Here is a 15,554-nt window from a genome sequence, read left to right as displayed (position 1 = left end):
TACGGAATATTCCGTGGTCAACGGAGTATATAGTATCGGCCTTGTATCTTCGTGCATCGGAATATATATATATCTATTACCAATTTGATGTAGTTTCCGGTATAAATTCTCCGGCCGCAAGGGTAGGAATAAGCTAGCTTCCCTTCCGCCGCTTCCCCCTGAACCGAGGTGGAACCTTGCGGGACCCAAAACAAAAGGAAGAAAACAACGGAAGCTCTCACAGCATCAACGATTTGCATCTCTTGTGTCTCTCCCTGCAGAGAAAAATGTAAACAAGTCTCGGCTCACAGGGGCCCTGCAAGTAACTGATGGAGGATGGCGGGAATTCTGGAGTACCACGACTCCCAGGCTGACACGCTCGGGAGGTGGAAGTTATCTTCTTTGCTGGGCGCCCGTCACACCTACATAGTAGTTATTTAGATCTCAACGGCGATGTAGCGGACATCGCAATCTCAGTGCGCCAACGGGCAACGAAATAAACCGTCTTCCAGGGCCAAGAAAATAAAATATAAAACATTTTGGGCACAAGAGACATGCAGGAAACAGCTGCAACTTGCCCCCTTTTTAACCCTAGATTCTTTTTTTTTTTTTTACTCTCTCTCTCTTGAGGCCCTATCGAATGAAAGATGCAAGTTGCCATGACGAAAACGACTGGTTCTTTCAGCCGGTCCCCACAGATATCTGAACTCCAGGGTTTTCTTCAGCCAGTTGATGCTGATGCTGAATGCTGCTTCAACTCGATTCACAAGTTCTCAAATCGGCTCCTCGACAGGCTACGAAAAAACTGCATGCACCTCGAACAGTGAAGGACGCTGCTCATCTGAGTGCTGTGCGCAGAAGTAAGCGCTGGTAGTGTTTATTTTACCCCCTTTCACGCCACGAACTGAAGATCTTCGCCTCCTCCCTCTCTCTCTCCCTCTCCAGACGGAGGAGATTTCATTTGCGTTTGGCTACTGTTCGACCTTTGCCAACTCTTCCCCTTTCATCAGCTTGCATCAACTTGCATCAGCTGGATTCATTGATATATATATATATTTTTACACCTCCCCAGTCCAGCAGGGCCCCGTTTGCCATCCCTTCTGCTGCGGCAGCTTATCCAACCTTCTTTTCCCTCTTCCGCCGTCCTCTCTCTCACCGCCAGAACCATGCCTCTGTTTGCCTCCCTGTTTTCTCGTCGACGTTCTCGCCAGGCTCGAGAGGAGAAAGCATCTGCTAGTAATGCTGCTGGGGCGTCTGCAGTGCAGAAGAATGGGACCAACCATAAAGCTCCTCGGGTCGAGCTCGACCTTCCGCACATCAAACCCTCTGAACAGACGCAGCTCGAAGCCGATACCGAGCCCCGTACGCCAGCGGAAAACGCTGATGACAAAGTTGTGAACCCAGCGTCGATAGAGCTTCCCTCGTCGCCACAGAATGGCCAGGCAATGTCTCCTGGAACGGTGTCCAAGAAACAGTCGTTGATGTCGGTAAGGAGTGATGGACAACAGCAACCACCACAGTTCTTCAAGGAAGGCAAGAGGCGGAACCGTCGAATGTCTGTCTTCTCGTCTCTCAGATCCAGGCCTTCAACAGCAATGTCGACCGCAACAGAGCCGGCCCCAGAGCTTCAGATGTCGCCTGTCACCTCAAACGTCAGCCGAACTTACTTCCCTCCAGACCCAAAATTTCAACTTGACTTGAAGCCAGACACCTTTAGTAAGGCTTTCAACGGATCAAGCCTACCTTTTGTTGATGAGATGTTTGGAGATAAAGATAAGCCTGAATCATCGTCAAAAACATCTGGCTGGCTGGGTCAACAGAACAGTAACACCACCACCGCCGCCACTGCGTCAGATTCAGGAAATAATGTTTCACGAGGGTGGTTATTACCAGGTTTAGAATCAGTTATGGATGGAGATACCCTGAACACAAATACAAATGCTACATTAACCCAGCCCAGTTCCCCAGTCAATGGAACCTCTAATTCCCCGAAGAGTCTCCCATCACCCACTTCGTTACCACCACTATCTGCTTCACCAGAATCATCCAAATCATCTAGTCGTACCCCGCTGGAGAAGTCACTTAGCAAGAGTCTATCTCCAAACACACCCCAGGGTAGTGTCCCATCCTCACCAACCGCCATCACCACCACCACTACACCCAATGGTGTGACTGTGTAGTGGCATTGGATAAGAAAGAGATAGCATCAGGAAATGGTAATTTGGTTTTAGGCGTCCTAGGTGTTAGCAGGATTCAAAGTACAATAAATTGATACACTGTTCTTTTTACAAAGAAGTAAATTATTAATGGACCAGTATTATATGCAAAAGAAACTCAGGCAATGCAGGGGAAATGCACTGAAAGGCATGCAGATATTACCCTCTTTCATGTTTTATGGCAATGTGCAGTGCATCTATAATTGCTTTCATTTCTGCCGCAGGCCGTATGTGAGAATGTGAGTATGTGATGTACCCCGTACATCTCCACTCTCAGGCCCTGATTGGACGGTCATGCTCTTGATTAGAAAGGGGTACATATCTTTTCTTGTGGTACCACAATGTATCTAGTACTCAGTAATTCGAAGTAGCTTCCTACATAGTCACGCCTTGATATTTAGCCTAGAATATGGTCTACCCCGTCTACCAAACCGTACTATGTAATCGACTGGAAACTTACTAGATAGGACAGCATGTGGCAGCGACTCGACAAAGAGACTATGAGGAAATATTAGCCAGGTACATGAGTAGTGCAGAAAAGCAGGATCGAAGCCAAGTTCAAAAGTGACAGGGGTAGAGGGACCTGCAGGGATCAGCCGCCCGGGCCTACGATTGGATGGACGAAGATGAGTTATTCCGATGAAACACGGCTTCCAGCTCGTACATGGACAACATCAACTACTGTACCCCTTAGATTCACTACAGACAAAGATATGGAGATACATTACTTGGTTCAAACAACAATCTAAGCGTAGCGATCTGCAAACTATGAAAGAACAAATAATAATTTTTAAAAAAAAATGCAAGGAACAGCTGTACAATGGACTGATGCTAGAGATGATTATTTGCTGACGCAAAAGAATATATTAAGTACTAAGAGTATTATTATCTAATAACAGAAAAACCAACAGACAGTGAAGGTGGAAGTTCTATCCCGGATCTCAACCCTTCCAGGACAAAAGGAACAGTAAGAAGAGATGCGGCAGCATTGGCCTGTAAAAGAAACCACCAAGATGAATGCCGGTCGATGTAGGCTGAACCATGTTCAGATTCAAGACCATCGATGCCGAGAGGGCATTTTCCAATGCCCAATAGCTCTCCGAAGGAAAAGCATTTAGAGGACGTTCTGGACAGCACATTCGAGGCCAACGTTGGCGTTGATGAGACCAGCCTGGATATATCGTTAGCTTGATGAATTGATGATCATTGCTGAATTTAGCTTACCTGGTTGGTGTCACCGGACTTGCAGCAAGAGACCTGGGTCTTGCAGTTGGAGTTGAGGAGGTCCTGGACTCCGATGACTGCTGTAAAGGTGTGTTAGTATCCGGGGTTTTGATATCCAGGGTGTTTTCGGCTGATAACTTACCGGCAACGTCAAGCTTGGAGCATCCCTTGAGGAGGGAGAAGTCGCTGAGGTCGAGGTTGTCGAGGACTCCGAGGAGACCACCGGAGCTCTGAGAGCCGACCTTCTTGATGTCCTCGTTGCAGCAGGAGACCTGGTTGTTGTTACCGCAGGCAGTGACGAACTTCTGGAAGTTGGCACGGAAGTTCCTCTCCTGCTCTGGGGAGTAGCCGGTGCCGGGGTGGGCAACAACAGCGGTGGCAAGGGCCAAAACAGCGGCGGCAATGGAGAACTTCATTTTGATTGATTGGGGTTTGAAGAAGATTTCTTGAAAAAGAAGTCGATTGTTGGAGATTGAGACTGTTTTGGAGTTGCTGTGGGATGCTTGAGAGTGATGCTGATGAGAAAAAAAAAGTCGACTGATGGGCAGACTTGGACGTCCTTATATAGACCTTCTGAGGAGATTTGACAGCCCTCTTTCGGACTGAAAAGGGGTAACTGGCAGACAATACTGTGCGACAATTGAACTCAAACGCAAGGGAGATATCGTCTTTGCCACATTGAGGTTGGGTTGCAAATCCCGCTGCTTGCTCGTTTGCACAAAATGTGGTATGGCTGTATCAGGATCGGCGGGTCTAAGCTGTACATGCACGGCTTCAGTTCGCGATGGACATTACACCTGGACCCAAGGAAGCCCGCATCTAGCTTTCCATAGAAAAAATGTAATAGCCCCTCCGCTGTACATACTATGTACGTCGCAAGCGAAGCCATGGCTCCCGATAGGACAGATCATATTAGTCAAGCAAGGCATCCAACTTTGAGGTCCATTCATGTAGCTTGCAAGGACGTTGCACAGCGTATACAGAATAGCTGTGAGACCTATCTGCATCCTGTATTAATTCCAAGGTGCTTCCTACAATGCTGGAAAGCCACAATATTGGATAATTGCTTTTTCCACAGAAGGGAAGCTCTCTATTGGAGCGGGAAGCTGTGACTGCATGGGGGTTACAATCTGCAACCCAACTGCCCTGCTGAATATCTGTGGACCCCAGTTCTGATGATGTTTGCGGTTCACTCCCATATACCTCCGGTATAAAATAATAATAATGGGAGATTGCTATATCGGACGGGACCAACAAAGCATCACGCAGTTAAGCAGGCAAGGGAAATTTGTCAGGGCAGTCCTAGCAAGCTTTTTTTTTTGAGTCGAATCAATAGCGTGCAAAGGCGGACAGGAATAGAGATCTAGGCGCGAGCTTTTCCTTCAGCTCAACAAAGGAAAAAAAATGGTCCCTTCCCACTCGCTTGGTTAGGTCGCTTGACCGAAAATCAAATAGTCCCTCGCCCTAACACGCATATTCGCCTTACTGGCCACTCCAGTGAAGCGTTTGCCTATCGTTCAATCCATGATCGCAGTTCCTGCATTGGAGAGCGGCAAGCTCAAGGTCAAGGTACGGAGCATCCGTAGAGCACACCGTACGTATCCTGGATCGTTGTACAGGTGTAACTCCCAAGCTATCATGCATCGCCAGCTTTTACTCATCAATCTCCCCCATTGCTTTTGCTTTTCGCCGCCTCCTGTTTAGCTTGAGGTTTTGAGCACACTGGCCGCGTATTGAGGTTTCAGGAATCTTCGGGCTCCTCTGATGTTATGGCTGTTTAGCGGCGTTCTACCCCAGATTCTGAACGACTATCACTGGGGTCGCTTCCCGTAATTATTATTAGACCTGCAGTGATATGGGGAGAAATCAGGGAAAGATACGGCGTACTCCATCTGCTGCTCAATTTTATGTACCTGTGCTGGATAATCCCCGAGCAAAAGGAGGCGATCTGGACATCAAAGCATCCCTTCAAAAAAGCTTCTTGTCTACGAAGTTCTTTTCTGGATGTTCGATTTCTTTGCCTCCAAAAAGAGCTATGCAGTCAAGATGACATAAGCACACCGCCCTGTAGATCAGCTACCCGTATTAGTCTAGCGTCCCCGTTCCGAAAGCGCATAAGATCTGCATATTTTTTTACCCCTTTTTTTCGCGCTTTTGTTTCGCTACACATCTCAATCCTATCGTCGACTATTTTATGTTCGGGTGTTAGGGGGGGGAAGCATTTGACAGCCCAGATTCATATTGTGGGTCGCCGAAGCTGCAATCACTCGAGTTGGAAATTAAATGAAGTGTGAAAAAAAAATCTTTCTCATGCAGAAGGCAAATAGTATGCATGATGCGCCTGAGCAATGGTCACTGCTCTCTCGGTTGTCACTTGATGTATCTGATCTTCAAACCCCGATTATCGATCCCTTAACATGAAAAATAGTACCTACATAGTACATACATGACAGGCTAGAGCACACCAGCAAAGGAATTATTGCTCCTTTCCTTCTGGCTGTCAATTCGTGCACATGGATGATCGGTTGTTACTTTCATCGAGAACCATGGTGACGTTGGTGTGGCTTTTCATGCCAGAGCCCTTTAAGCCTCTGTCGTCCAATTCGATATCAAACCCCATAACTTTTCTATTTGTTTGTACGACTGATGAGGCCTGGATTCCGGATCACGTTAAGTGGCTACTGCCATTCTCCGCTTACAGTCCTCTGCTGCAAGACCCCGTTCCATCTCTGGACGGTCCGAGGCCCCAGCCAACGCCATCAATTCCCGCTCAAACTGACTAAGTATGTAGTCCACTGTCAATGCGAAAGACAAAAAAATTATTCTTTTTTCGATCCACAGCCAATTCAAAGTTCGTGAGTCGCAGGCAGGCAACTGGGTGTCGGTGCTCGATACTCCCGCCAGACTTTTTAACCAAGCATTATGGCTTTAAGCGGTCAAGAGAAGGCTCGAGTGTTGTGAGAAGTAAAACTTGGTTCCTGGAAGCCAAAATATCTATAAATTACTAATGGCCTGAAAGCTTCGAGATTCTCCACTCCTCGGGCCGCCAATATTATTGGGATCAGCCACCTCTGCCTATCAGTATGAGATGCATTTCCTTGATTTGGTCGTCTTGATGGCAGAAGATCGAAGATCGAGTGACATGCAGTCGAGATCAACTCTTGACTGTCATGAGGGTTGCGTGTTTTGCGGGCGAGGTGACATGCAATGTGCCAGCGTACGTAGTACTTCCTTGTTGTTGTACAGAGGACAGGCCGCTTCTCAATTATTCCATTCATTGACGGCTATCCCCAGCGCGGACTCAGTCCAGTTGCCCTGCCACAATCAGAGAGAACAGCATTCCCCGCCAGCAGGACTCGCTGGCACTGCGACGTGGACTGCGCTGTACACACACAATTCGTTCACTTACTCCTGGCCAGGCTGGATGCTGAGAATTCGGCGGATACCCGAGGGGGTTGGCCCTGACTGCATGAACTTTTACAGGCTCCTCAGCTCTGAACGCTCGATCCCAGGTTGTCATATCTTTCATCTTCTGCTACCTTCACGTCCAGAGGTTTGGTTGACCAATTCATCCCAAGTGCCTTTCAATATACTGCATCAGCTTCACTGCTTTTAATCCAAACACCCTTTTGGCAAAAGGATCACGATATCGGCTCCCCTTAATACTCCTCAAGTCGAAGATACTCTTCCATTGCAGCATGGACAGATATGTATCTACCCCTCGATTCAGCCTGTTTCCTCCTTTTGGCCCTCTCCAACTCCTTGCACCCAGTCCTTTCGATTTCGACTTGTTCCATGTACGACTCAGACATAACGCGGGGTAAACTGAGCCATTAGAAGGCCGTATAAGAGTGATGTCTACCTACTTTGACACGCGGTAGTCTGGTTGTCGACCAAAAAAAGGAAACTTACGAACTCATGCTTTGCATGGCCTCGATCTTTCTACCCTCACACAGGGCGACCTTGTCACCCGTTATATCGGTATCTTAACCGAACTGCTTGTCAGCAACCTAAAAAATTAAGGCTCCTATATCAGACGTGCGCCATAATAACAGCATGTACCATGGCCTGAGGCAAGGAATTTTGCATTGGGCTTTTAACCAATACAAAGGCTTAGACGCTTCGGATAAATCCTCCACTGCATCCCATATGTCCCAACCCCGCAATCTGTGTTGCTTGCGTAGATAATAAAAGAGCCCGTCTGACTGTATGTTTATTTTCCTTGTACTCTTGTAGGTTCTAGACTGCTTTTTTTTCTGTGGTATACATAGTATGCTGTCGTGACGCTTTCCCTGTTTTAGAAGTCGGCAGCCATTGCCATGCTCGGCACAAACATCCACCTTTGTAGAAGTATCAACATTAGGTATTCTCATATAAAGAGACGCTAGATATTGATGAGAGGAGATGCTGGCTTGGCTCTAGTTCGAGGCAGATAATGAATCCGTACATGATTCTTGATGAACCTGGAGAATTTATTCCAAGTATGGTGGTGTGATGTGCCATTGAGGGGGGGGGGGGGGGTTGTGGCAGGGTATTCCAGCAATTGAAAAAACCAGGGCCATATTCCATTAATAAACTAAAAATAATACTATAACGTACAACTATCTCTCGTCCCGATACATAAGTGAGAGCTTATTGTAACCGTAGAAAGTGGGTGTTTTGGTATTGACGTGGAGGTAGAGTGAGGGGTATTTATTTTAGATGCGGCTTCTACGGGAAGTCTTTGAGTTATTCAACTTCATATATGATATAGAAGCTTAAGGGGGGTAGAGTCCGGGGTATTTGGAGGTAATAGTTGGCAGGTTTGGCCGTATTTCTTGGGTTTTTTTGGTAGCATGTTGTTTGGTTATAGATATTTAGATCATATCTATTTTACAATTTGTAAATAAAAATGTTGTCGAAAATGCACCACACAATGATCACAAGTTCCCCACATCTGATTCGTTGCCAAATACCTCATCGTCATAGACTACGCCTTTAAAAGATACAACTAACTATATATATCCCAGCAATACCTTCGTTCATCAAAAAAAAACCCATATATTGCTATATTCAGGAAAAAGCGACACCCGACGCTCCATCACGTGATTAATGGTTACATAATAATTGATATGTGGAGTCAGCAGTAACTAGTCTATAAAAAGTTAGCGTCTTAAGGCACTTCTTCCATTCCATTTTCAAGTCGAACTCGGCCTTGGTGACCAGAATCCTCCTCTTGTTCAACTGCGCAGTTTTGCGATGACACAAGTACAGGAAGTGTACAGATGGTTTCCTATGTTCATATATCATAGCTTCATTTATATTCAATAATGGCTGCTGATTCGCCTGCAGAATCTTCCCGTCCTGCTGATGAACAGACACTACCGAGTGGGCCGCCTACATCTCCTGACACGGAGCCTATGCCGAAGAAGCTCAAGAAGGACGAAGTGCCGGAAGACAAGAAGGGAGATAATGAGGAAGATGGCGGAAAAGATGAGGGTGAGGTGAATACAGGAGGTGGCAAAGATGGCTCGCAACCTCCGCTTCCTGATGAAGAAGTCCCTCCCCTTCCTGATGAGCCGGTGCCAGAGGGTGTGGAAGATGATGGTTGGGATGCAATGTGGGATGACAATTCACAGGCTTACTACTTCTATAACCGTGTCACTGGGCTCTCTCAGTGGGAGAACCCTCGAGTACCAGACGCAACACAGCCAAGGCTTTCGGGAGCGAGCGAGGGTACGGATAAAACAGGGGGGAACAAGCAACAGGCTCCTCGACAGCCACGAGCTGCCGGTGGTTATGACCCGTCTATACACGGTGACTATGACCCGACAGCTTGGTACGCTCAACAAACCGAAGAGGACCCCTCTGCATCAGCTGCAGCTGGCTCTCAAGACCCTAATATCCTGTATACCGCGACAGGCACTTTTAATCGGTTCACGGGCCAATGGCAGTCTACTGGCTTGGGGCCAGAGAAATTCAATGACGAGAACAAAAGTTATCGACAGCTGAACGCCTTCTTTGACGTGGATGCCGCAGCCAACAGCCATGAAGGAAAGAGCCTCAAAGCTGAGCGGAGTGGGAAGAAGTTAACTAAGAAGGAGCTGAAAGCATTTAGGGAAAAGAGACGAGAAAGAAAGGAGGAAAAACGCAGAGCCTGGCTGCGAGATTAAACTCTTCCCTTTCGGCTGGTTTGGATCACACTTTTTGTATACTGCCGGATTCTGGATTTCTCTCTTTTTCTAATAATACCCGATAACCTCCAGTCGTTTAGATTTGCACGTCTTTTGCATCGATGGGGTGGGAGAGATGGCTGTGGTTTTGGGCCAGCATCTTGGGATACATATCTGGCGTTGGGCACTTCGGCACGTTTGTACATCTCATAATTCTATTTACTAGCTTTGATAAGTTTAGAATTGGGCTTATATTGTGTATACATTTTGCTCTATATTCCGATTATACCGTTAAAAATTTTACCATTTACACTAGCTAGGTTACACGTGACCTGGCTTTGCAGTAGGTCGGATGTGAAGATGTTTGATAAATTTGAGGCAGAGACGCAAAATATTCCAATCGTAGTTACAAATATCCCAGAACAATTGCTGTAAGTACTGTTATATCCCTATACCATAATTATATTCGCCAGTATTTGACTGGGTTGGAGTTTTCCACTTGAACGAAATACTTTGTACCCCTCCGAAAAACTCTCGAACATCTTTACATCAACTGGTAGATGAAAAAAGAATAGTTCTTCATCGTGACCCTTTTTCAAATAATTATTAGATTTTTTTTTTTTTTCATTAAACACACCTAAATATTAACTGCTTTCCTAGGAAATAAGTCACAGCAAAAGAATTTCGATTAACAGGGCTTAAGAGAACCAGTTTGACAGCCTGCAAAGAACCTCTCCAGGTTGGACGAATACCAAAACCAAAAAGTCCAAGATTACATCAAACTTCCTAAAAGTGATGACTACCACGCGTACAGTTTCTCTGCCCTTCGAGGCAGTGGACGATCTCATCTACGATGCCCGTGCAGGCGACCTAGAATCATTGCAAGCGGATATCACGAAATTTAGTCAAGAATATAACTGTTCACCGGCCGATATAATCAAAGCAGCCATTGATACAGAAGATGAGAGTGAAGGAGGCACTGGATCTTGCCTCCTACACTGGCCGGCAGCCAATGGAAACACCGGTTCGTGATAACAGATTCATCCGTCTTGACGCACGTCGAATAAATTACTGACTTCCTGCCATCTAGAAATATTAAATTATCTACTTAGCTTGCTCAAATCTGAAAATGAGGAACGGGACTCTTCAAATATTCAAATCATAAATCATAAGAACCACTCTGGCAATACCCCCTTACATTGGGCCGCTCTCAATACCCACCTCGAGTGTGTCAAGGCCCTTGTCAAAGCTGGGGCGGATATAATTTTGAAGAATAACGCGGGCCATGACGCTGTATTTGTTGCTGAGCAGTCCGACTGGAATGCAACTGCAACAACGGAGGACGAGGATAGGGGAGAGGGAGAGGATGCTGCAGAGATGGAAGGAAATGTGGAGGAAGCCGAAGTCTCCACGCCTCGAGAGGCCACAAAAGGGCAGCAGGTGGTAGAATGGTTGCTGTCCTGTGAAAAAGGCGCAGATATGGAGAAGAGCGCTGTGGATGATACCGACGTGCCAATGGAGGAAGATGGTGCTGGCTCAAGCAAGTAGGCATTAACTTCTCCTGGTCCATGCCCTCGATTATTCCTAAAAGAAGTGTTTTGTTTGCCAAATATTAGACTGTAGCTAGCCCCCCTGAGATGACATGAAATTCTCGACAGATTTATCTTAGCAGAATTCCATTCCATTATCTTCACTAGCTAGCTAAGGGTAGCAAGAAGCCATAACAACCGCCACATTAATTGCCATGTTCTTTTGATATGGGCATCAACTAGGCCTAACACTCAAAACAAAACGTTCTATATTTACAAATCATTGGCAAAGTTATAACCATCTCCAGAAACAGGACAGATGTATAACCAGCAGCATTGAAAAACACACCAAACCGGTAAGGAAGGGAAATTATTAGGTAGGGAATAATTAATATAATTGTAACAATAAGGAATGCAGAATGGGTTTTCGTATGAGTATGCATGAAAGGTGAAATCTTAAAAAGGTCGATGCTAGAAGGAAGTGAAAAAGGAGTATCGGCCCGTTGCAAAAAAAAAAAAAAAAAAAAAAAAAAAACAGGAGAAGGAAAAGAAGCGTAAATGAGAAGAGTGATGGCGTTAAATTAAATTAAGCGAGTTGTTTCATCAAGGTCCATGGCAGCAGCGGTAGTTTTCATACCCATTTTGGTGAGGTTCTCTATTGGAGTCCTCCGTCGAACTTCGCAGCTGTCATCTGATCCGTAAGAGCGTTGAGATTGGCCGTTTGGGTCACTGTTAAGCGAGCCATTATACGACAATTGCTTGGAGACTGGACCAACAGCGTGAGCTACATTGTCTATGCCAACTCTGAATTCACGATCTCTCCAGATGATGGTTGCACCGCCAAACACGCTCCATACCCATATGGGTAAGGCTAGGGTTTCTCGACCGAGCCATGCTAGGAACCATTCTAGGAATGACCGTCTCGCAATTGAGCCTGGGGCTGGAGGACGGGCGAACTGTGGTGTGTTTTCATCTACTTCGATGGTGACGGAGGATAGAAGAGTTCGGTATAAGAAAAAGTCAATCAGCATCCAGACGAAGACGCTGAGTCCCCAGACTAATCCAAAGGCAGACCATGTTGACAGGTAGTTAGAGCAGTATTGGCTTCCAAATAAGAGAGGAGGGATGCCTGTAGTGATACCAAATGCGAGGTAAGCAGAGCAGACGAAGCATTCGATGCCTGGCTCTACAATCGTTGCCAAAATAACGATGAATTTCCGAACACGGATCCAGCGGACACGACGGTCGATGTATGATGAGATAGGCATCTTGGTTACTGGCTGAATAGCGAGGTCACCAAAAACAAGGTCATGTTTGCCCCATTCTGATGGTCCGTCGTCTGTCTCTTCTGCGAGTTTGCCGTTCCACATGCGTTCTCCGAGAAGATGGTCCTCGCAGATGTTATCAGATAAGGAGTCTAAGCCTGGTTTTCGGGGATATGGTCGAGAAGGTATGACGTGATTCAAGGTAACTTGGTCAAGGTGTGAGCGTCTGAACATGGTCGACTTTCCAACAACGCAAGGAGCAACAAGAATGGTGTTGATGGCGCAGTACATCTTTGCATGCGAGGAGGAGAGAAATAATTCTTCTAGCCGCCCACCACCAATCGAAAGAATGGACTCGATGGGCGACGTTGGAGCAGGATTTGTAGCAATGATGCCATTCGGAGCAGATTTCGACACACCCTTGCCGTTTATAGCTTGGTTGGGAGGTAATATGGCGTTATTCTCGAAATCCCTTGCAGCTACCTCGCTGTCGACGTCAACAACAATTGGTAGGTGATGCACGAACTTGTACTTTTGGCCCTTGGAGTCCAGTCCACATAAGCGTTCTGCCATCCTCCCGCAGACCCCTCTCCCTAGCCAGACGTTGCAATCCACAACCCAGACGACATCACCCTTCAATTCACGGTATGCTTGGCTCATGTTACGAATCTTCGGGTTGGGCCCCAGCTCGTAGTCTTCATACTTTGGCTCGAGATATAGACGCGCATCCACGTCTGGGAAACGCGCAAGGACCTTTTCTATCACTGGGTAGGCGGGATCGTCCTTTGACGAGACGCAGAGGGAGATGCTGAGCTTGTCCTTCGGGTAGTCCTGCTGAAAGCTGGATGAGAGGTTCTCGTAGAGGTACGGCTCGAGGCCCTTGATGGGTCGGATAATGGTGACATGAGGAAGATTAGGGTCTGTGGGAGCCCTGGTGGCTTTCGGAAGAGGTTTGGAGTATCTTCTGAATCTGTATATGGACAAGTTAGTTATTCTTTTGTTGTTTAATAGTTATAGAGTTATGGTCCCAGGGCCAAACAGTCGAAGGGCATCAATAGAACGATAAAAAGAACAAGAACTCACACTTGTATGGTCCCTATCGTGCTAACAGTAACGACAAAGACATACCAGCCGATGGACAACCAGCCAGCAGCAACCAGCCAGAGACCCTGACCATGTTGGCTGCAGGTGGTGACCGAGTTAACTAGCGCACTTTCGGCCACCATGGATCGCAAGAACAATAACACAGCCTGAATTAGGCTGTTGTATTTCTTTTCTCTAGGTAGGAGAGACGAAAAGCTCCCTGGAGAAATTCTTTTTGAGGCGAATTTGACCAGCTTCAAGTCAAGCTCATACCTTTTTAGGGGGCCAAGTATAAAAAAGAGCGAGAGAGCACCAGATGACCCGTCTAATAAGGGAGAAAGATAGTAATAATAGAACCTATTTATGAAGGGAGTGTAACTCTTCTAACAGACTTGAAGTGAGAGAAGGAAGAAAAATGGTAGCGTCGAGAGAGAACGGGAAAGCAGGAGGAAAGAAAGGGCTCGACGCGTGTGGTGGCTGCGATAGAAATGTGCTACTTCGATGGAGTCAACTAAAATATGTAAACGGCCTGGAAAAAAAGGTCAAGGAAGGAAAAGGCGGTCCACCATCTTACATTTGTAGTAATTAATTTTAAAGTCGTGGATCCCCGCCTGGAGCACACCAATTAGTTGGAAACGATGCCCGCATGCGAAGCTTGAGAATGGGATGAATCCAATCCCCCCCCTGTATGTATACAAATACGGAGAGGCAAGGGGATCAAGGGGTCAGGTGAAGATGATAAGGACAAGGAGGTTGCCAGCAGTAGAGATATAATACGACATATATGTACATATCTCTTCAGTAGAAACCTTTCAACGCCTTTGATGCTCTCGGCTTGCTGATGCAGCATCAGCTTCATCTTTCATTACCAAATACCCCTTTCATATCAGCCTCAGGCTCCTTGTGGTTGGTCATATTCTCTACGATTGTGAATGGATGGCGTGAATGTAGTTGCTTTTTCCCCTCCCTTTTCTCCTTTTTCTCCCCTTTTCCATGATAGTTCGACTATTTAACTCTTAGCTCATTCCATCCACATGGCAGCTTCTTTTCATGACCATCTTCGACTATCTGGGCCTATTGGTGTGATGCTTTTGCCACTTGCGGGAAATAAGTAGGCGTAGGGTGGTAACAAGGGTTGCTTTATTTGTGCCTGAACGGCTGTTTCCGTTTTAGTGATCCATCCCGGAAAAAAATTCCAGCCTGTGGCACTTTCACAAGTTGAAACTCCAGGTGGATAAACTGAGAAGAAGTGCTGTTAAAGATAAGAAAACCAGGATATGCACGAAAACCTCGCTGAGGGGTACAATAATCGTTGTAATTGGCCAATCAAGCGTACGTCTTTCACAGCTCACTGTTAGTTAAATTATTAATTCTTCATGGATGTTGATGTGGCTGTGCTTACTAGCTCTCTTCGCGAAAGGTCCAGGCCGAGTCTCTATATCCTGGGTCATGCTGGTGTTTAGTTATGAGGACAGAGAAGTCAATGGAGACCAAGATGGCTTCAGTTCGTAAAGCCGCTGGAGAGAGCAAAACGTTGGGAAGAAATGAACAAGGTCGAAGTCCAAAAAAGGTGAACATATCATGTTGTGGCACGAGCGTCTCGGCCTCCAGAAGCTTATTTTTCTTCTTGGAAACCCAACTTCAACCTTCAACGACTTTGCTCAACGGCTTGCTCTTTCATCGTGTGTACGCGTCTGCGTTTCTAGTGCTTAAAAAAAGACAAAGACTCAGATAGGCCGAGTGAGGTGTTGACGACAACTGTGCGACCACGCCTTATGCAAGTTGACTCAGCTAGACGTCATTCACGGAGGATGCGGGATGGCAGCGTAGTAGCAGTAAGTTGTCGTTATTTTGTGCTTCAAAAGTAACTATGTTATCAAGCTTATGTTGGGGCTGACTGGCCTATAGGAATATTTGGTCAGACGGCTGGATGGCTGACGCGACAACTTGCATTGCAGTCGCGTGCTATTAGATACTCTGGCTGTCGAACCTTTGGTTCCGCTTAACCAATTTATCCTCTTTACGGAACACGGAATAAACATTCCGACAGTCGGCCTACATTCTTTGCAGTACTTTTCGTCTACGTCATCCTAGCTAACCTTTCAT

At 46.4% G+C, this 15,554-nt stretch overlaps 6 protein-coding genes across 6 annotated transcripts; 4 read left to right on the top strand and 2 right to left on the bottom strand.

Moving 5' to 3' along the window:
• Positions 1-1,145: 1,145 nt before the first annotated feature.
• MCYG_06736 (uncharacterized protein) lies at positions 1,146-2,159 on the top strand (the record flags this gene model as incomplete). The annotated part of the gene is made up of 1 exon (XM_002844726.1): positions 1,146-2,159. One exon carries the CDS (start codon positions 1,146-1,148, stop codon positions 2,157-2,159), a length of 1,014 nt encoding a protein of 337 aa, XP_002844772.1.
• An 899-nt stretch (positions 2,160-3,058) lies between these two features.
• MCYG_06735 (uncharacterized protein) lies at positions 3,059-3,931 on the bottom strand (the record flags this gene model as incomplete). Its single annotated transcript, XM_002844725.1, has 3 exons — positions 3,059-3,366; positions 3,420-3,499; positions 3,562-3,931. 3 exons carry the CDS (start codon positions 3,833-3,835, stop codon positions 3,310-3,312), a joined length of 411 nt encoding a protein of 136 aa, XP_002844771.1.
• A 4,797-nt stretch (positions 3,932-8,728) lies between these two features.
• MCYG_06734 (WW domain-containing protein) lies at positions 8,729-9,571 on the top strand (the record flags this gene model as incomplete). Its single annotated transcript, XM_002844724.1, has 1 exon — positions 8,729-9,571. The coding sequence occupies one exon, from the start codon at positions 8,729-8,731 to the stop codon at positions 9,569-9,571; it is 843 nt and encodes a 280-aa protein (XP_002844770.1).
• Positions 9,572-10,366: 795 nt separating this feature from the next.
• On the top strand, positions 10,367-11,119 carry MCYG_06733 (ankyrin repeat-containing protein; the record flags this gene model as incomplete). Its single annotated transcript, XM_002844723.1, has 2 exons — positions 10,367-10,595; positions 10,662-11,119. 2 exons carry the CDS (start codon positions 10,367-10,369, stop codon positions 11,117-11,119), a joined length of 687 nt encoding a protein of 228 aa, XP_002844769.1.
• A 562-nt stretch (positions 11,120-11,681) lies between these two features.
• Positions 11,682-13,591, bottom strand: MCYG_06732 (ceramide glucosyltransferase; the record flags this gene model as incomplete). Its single annotated transcript, XM_002844722.1, has 2 exons — positions 11,682-13,335; positions 13,449-13,591. 2 exons carry the CDS (start codon positions 13,589-13,591, stop codon positions 11,682-11,684), a joined length of 1,797 nt encoding a protein of 598 aa, XP_002844768.1.
• A 1,352-nt stretch (positions 13,592-14,943) lies between these two features.
• On the top strand, positions 14,944-15,386 carry MCYG_06731 (uncharacterized protein; the record flags this gene model as incomplete). Its single annotated transcript, XM_002844721.1, has 3 exons — positions 14,944-15,134; positions 15,184-15,283; positions 15,357-15,386. 3 exons carry the CDS (start codon positions 14,944-14,946, stop codon positions 15,384-15,386), a joined length of 321 nt encoding a protein of 106 aa, XP_002844767.1.
• Positions 15,387-15,554: the final 168 nt, after the last annotated feature.

Source organism: Microsporum canis, genomic scaffold, assembly GCF_000151145.1.
Source record: "Microsporum canis CBS 113480 supercont1.6 genomic scaffold, whole genome shotgun sequence".
Classification (NCBI taxonomy): Eukaryota; Fungi; Ascomycota; class Eurotiomycetes; order Onygenales; family Arthrodermataceae; genus Microsporum; species Microsporum canis.
The sequence above is the reverse complement of the archived record's forward strand: the minus strand, read 5'-3'. Positions and strand labels throughout refer to the sequence as shown.